This window comes from Tupaia chinensis, unplaced genomic scaffold, assembly GCF_000334495.1.
Source record: "Tupaia chinensis unplaced genomic scaffold, TupChi_1.0 Scaffold000226_1, whole genome shotgun sequence".
Lineage (NCBI taxonomy): Eukaryota > Metazoa > Chordata > Mammalia > Scandentia > Tupaiidae > Tupaia > Tupaia belangeri.
The window spans coordinates 4843958-4847506 of NW_006159701.1; the positions used below are offsets into that span (position 1 = coordinate 4843958).

Genomic DNA, 3549 nt, shown 5'->3' on the forward strand with positions numbered 1-3549 from the left:
CCAGAAAGCTTTGGGAATCTAAGCCAAGACCGCCGTGGGGAGGGGGGAGCTGGGAGAGGCGTGAGGGCTTCTGGGAGTTGTAGTTCAAAATAATAAAATAGCAAGAAATTGCGGGAAAAAATGGATAGTAAATATTATCAAATTAGTTGCATATCCTTAGATTAATATCATGAATTTTATTCTCTTGTTCAAGTCATCTGTTACAAGTCATGGTTTCAAACAACGAGTACTAATATTCAGAGGAACTACAAATCCCATAAAGCATTGCAAGTCGAGAGCCTTTGGAGGGGGAGGGGGGTCGGCCCCAGCGCAGGCGCAGTGGCCAGAGTTCAGAGTGAAGAAACATGGCTGCCCCGACGCTTAGTGCAAGACTTTACTCCCTGCTGTTCCGTAGGACGTCCACCTTCGCCCTCACCATCGCGGTGGGCGCCTTGTTCTTCGAGCGCGCCTTCGATCAAGGCGCGGATGCCGTCTACGAGCACATCAACCACGGGGTGAGGGCCTGGGCCATCCCTGACCTTGGGGCCGCCTGTGGGGTGACAATGGGAGTGGAAGGTGGGACGGGACTCTGTCTGTCTTTATCGGGAAGGGGTAAACCATGGGTGTCTTCTGTCTCGAGATTGCTGTCTGTCCTCTCGGTCTGGTGTGTGATTTCTAAAACGTTAAGCGAAGCCGACAGAGCTTACTTTTGCAGGGGATGTAAGTTATATAAGATAACTTACAAGATATTGCTATGTCTCACCCTACACTGTCCATTTGCTGAGGTGAAACCTCGTGCCTGATGAGAGCGAGGAACTTACTAGAGCCACACCACCAGGAAGTCAGTGGCAAGTCAGGGCTGGATCCCCGACCCTTGTCTCTGAGGATTCAAGGGCAGATTCAGCAGGTAACGGTCATAAAAACAACATTTCTCTGGACAGCCTGGCTGGCCTTTATAAATGGCGCTTCCGGTTTCCAAGGCTTCCCACGCAGGCAACTTATAGAATGTTAAGAGTTGAGGGCCATGAAGTCAACCCAAAGATGGGAATACTGGGCCTTGTCACTTAATAATTGTGGCATTAAGTTGGTTTCTTGTCCTCTCTTAGCTTTGGTTTTATCTGTAATATGGAGATAGTAACTATAACTATCTTAGGGAATTATTGTGCATATTATATGAGATACAGGCAAGGTGCCACAGTGCCTGGTAAATAGTACCAGTGAAAAATAAAATTTATTAAAATTCCTAGGAAGAAAATGGAAGCGTAAGATAGAGAATACTGACATCTTTCAAACTTATGTATCAGGCACTGTGCTGGGTGCTGTGCATATCATGAAGTTGAGACCACTACTGAGAAAGGTCTCATACAGATAACCCTGTTCTACCTTTCACATGTGTTTTTAACACATGTCTGTCTGTCTGTCTGTCTCTAGAGCCTGAGAAGTCTTTGTCCCCTAATTTTACACTGCCATGGCCCCAACGTCCTGCCTATATGAAAGTGTTGCCACTGGCCCCATTTTTTGTAGGTGGTTTTATTGGCCATTCCCGCTGATTTGGAAAGTCATTTAAATATGTTGTCATAGCCCACTATTTTTCTGTGCTTTTAAGAATGAGAATTCGGGGTCAGCAGATAGCGTAATGGCTATGTCACTGGACTCCCATGTAGTCTACCGTGGTTCGAACCTGGTGGCTTAAACTCATGCCGGGCGCGTGTGCGCTCCGTGCCCAAGATCCCGAGAGGAGAATGGAGAAGGGATTGTGGCGTGGCCATCCCCCCTGGGGGGGTGATTTCTCTGTCTTTCTGGCAAGCGCACGCGCTCTGTAGCAAAAACCTCTCCAAAAAAAGGAAAAAAAAAAAAAGAATGAGAATTCAATGGGCCAAGTGGTGGCACAGTGGTAACACAACGGGCCCACATGGGAAGAGTCCTGGGTTTGTGTCCCAGGACCTCCCAGACCTCCTCGAGCACAAAAGGTGTACATTCCTGTGCCTGTGGTCCAGGCCCACAGAGACTGGGGGTGGATTGTGTGGGGACCTTGTTGGGGGTCCCTGTCTCTTTTTTTTTTCTTTTTCTCTCCTTCATGGGAGAAGTAAAAGCAAACTTAAGAAAAAAAAAAAAAAGAATGCCTTTAAAATGAAAGCAATGAGAATTCCAATCAGTTAAAGTTAGAGGAAATTTTAAAATGGCTCAAGGGGATTAGGAGGGCTGAACAGTGGTACAGTGCTCTGTGAGACTGAACCACATAGAAAGGTTCTGGATTCATATCTCAAGACTTCCCTGAGTACACCTGGGTACACCCTGGTACGCATGTGTACCCATGATCTGAGGCTGCTTAAAGGAGTGGATAGCCTCAAGACCCTGTTACGGGTACTGTCTCTCTTTTTGTCCCTCTCTATCTCTCTAGCTCATAGAAGAAATAAATAAACTTAAAAAAAAAAAAAAGAAAAAATTGCTGTGACTCTGCACTTAGGACCTCTTGCGTAATATTTGGGAGTTGAAAACCTTCCAGACTCTGCTCCTTAATAACTGTACTTTAGGGTAGTTTCCTCAATCTCAGTTTCCTTTTCCACTTCCTTCACTTGGTGATTTGAGAGCATCAAAGTATTTTATGACTGTTAGAAATCGTACATCAAGCCTAGTGTTGCTTCCAGTTTTTCTATCACAAGTGTACTTTTCTTTTTTGCTATAGGGTGCATGCGCTTGCTTAAGAGAGAGAAAGTGAGAAAGCACCTCCTCTGGGCGGGTAGGGGTGGTGGCCATGCTATAATCCTTCCTTCCATTCTCCTTTTGGGATTTCGGGCACACGTGTACATGTGCCCAACATGTTTTTCAGGTTGCTGGGTCTGAGACTTGAACTGTGCGATCAGCTGTGTGAGCCAGCCAGCTGTCTTAACCACCATGCCACCAGCTGGCTCCCACATGTATACATTTTTAATCAGGACCTGATACATATTTGTTTAAGAGACCCGGGCAGTAGGGGTAATTGCAAAATGTGAGAGATAAAAGTTAAAGTTTGTGGCTCTTGTTTTTAAAATGCAGAAGCTGTGGAAACACATCAAGCACAAGTATGAGGACAAGGAGTAGTTCCTGGGAGGCGCCCATTCAGGCCAGAAGGACCAGGTCCACCCACTAGCTGTTTGCCCAGAGCCGGGGCCTCAGCTTGAAGATGGTGTTGAAGTTAGCCTTCATGGACTAGCTGTGGCTGTTGGCAAGAAATGACTTCACCTGACAAACAGACTCTTTACCTTCTACCGTGTTTGAAGTATCTTTAGTCACGGTCATCAGCAAATAAATGTAAATTGTACCTGATAGAACTGTTTCTGCATTCGGTCCTTTGTGTGTGTGTGTGTGTTTAATTTCCAAGAGGTAGGTACAGTCACAGCAGACAGAGGGGGCAGGGGAGAAAGCACCCCACTTGGGGTATGGTCACACTGCAATCCCTTTTCCAGCTCTCCTCCCTTTAGGATTCTGGGCATGCACGTATCTGTGCCTGATGTGTTTCTCAAGCCACTGGGTCCAGGACTCAAACCGCATGGTAGGCCATGGTTAGATCCGGTCACCTTAATTACCATG

The 3549-nt window shown here is 46.4% G+C and overlaps 1 protein-coding gene across 1 annotated transcript; it reads left to right on the forward strand.

Annotated features, from left to right (window-relative positions):
• Positions 1-299: 299 nt before the first annotated feature.
• LOC102495148 (cytochrome b-c1 complex subunit 9) lies at positions 300-3285 on the forward strand. Its single transcript, XM_006147908.3, has 2 exons — positions 300-494; positions 3016-3285. The coding sequence occupies exons 1-2, from the start codon at positions 345-347 to the stop codon at positions 3058-3060; spliced, it is 195 nt and encodes a 64-aa protein (XP_006147970.1). The 5' UTR covers positions 300-344; the 3' UTR covers positions 3061-3285.
• Positions 3286-3549: the final 264 nt, after the last annotated feature.

Coding starts and splice junctions, on each gene's coding strand:
- LOC102495148 (XM_006147908.3), top strand. CDS start 345: ATGGCTGCCCCGACGCTTAGTGCAAGACTTTACTCCCTGCTGTTCCGT. Junction 495..3,015: donor ACGAGCACATCAACCACGGG/GTGAGGGCCTGG, acceptor TTTAAAATGCAG/AAGCTGTGGAAACACATCAA.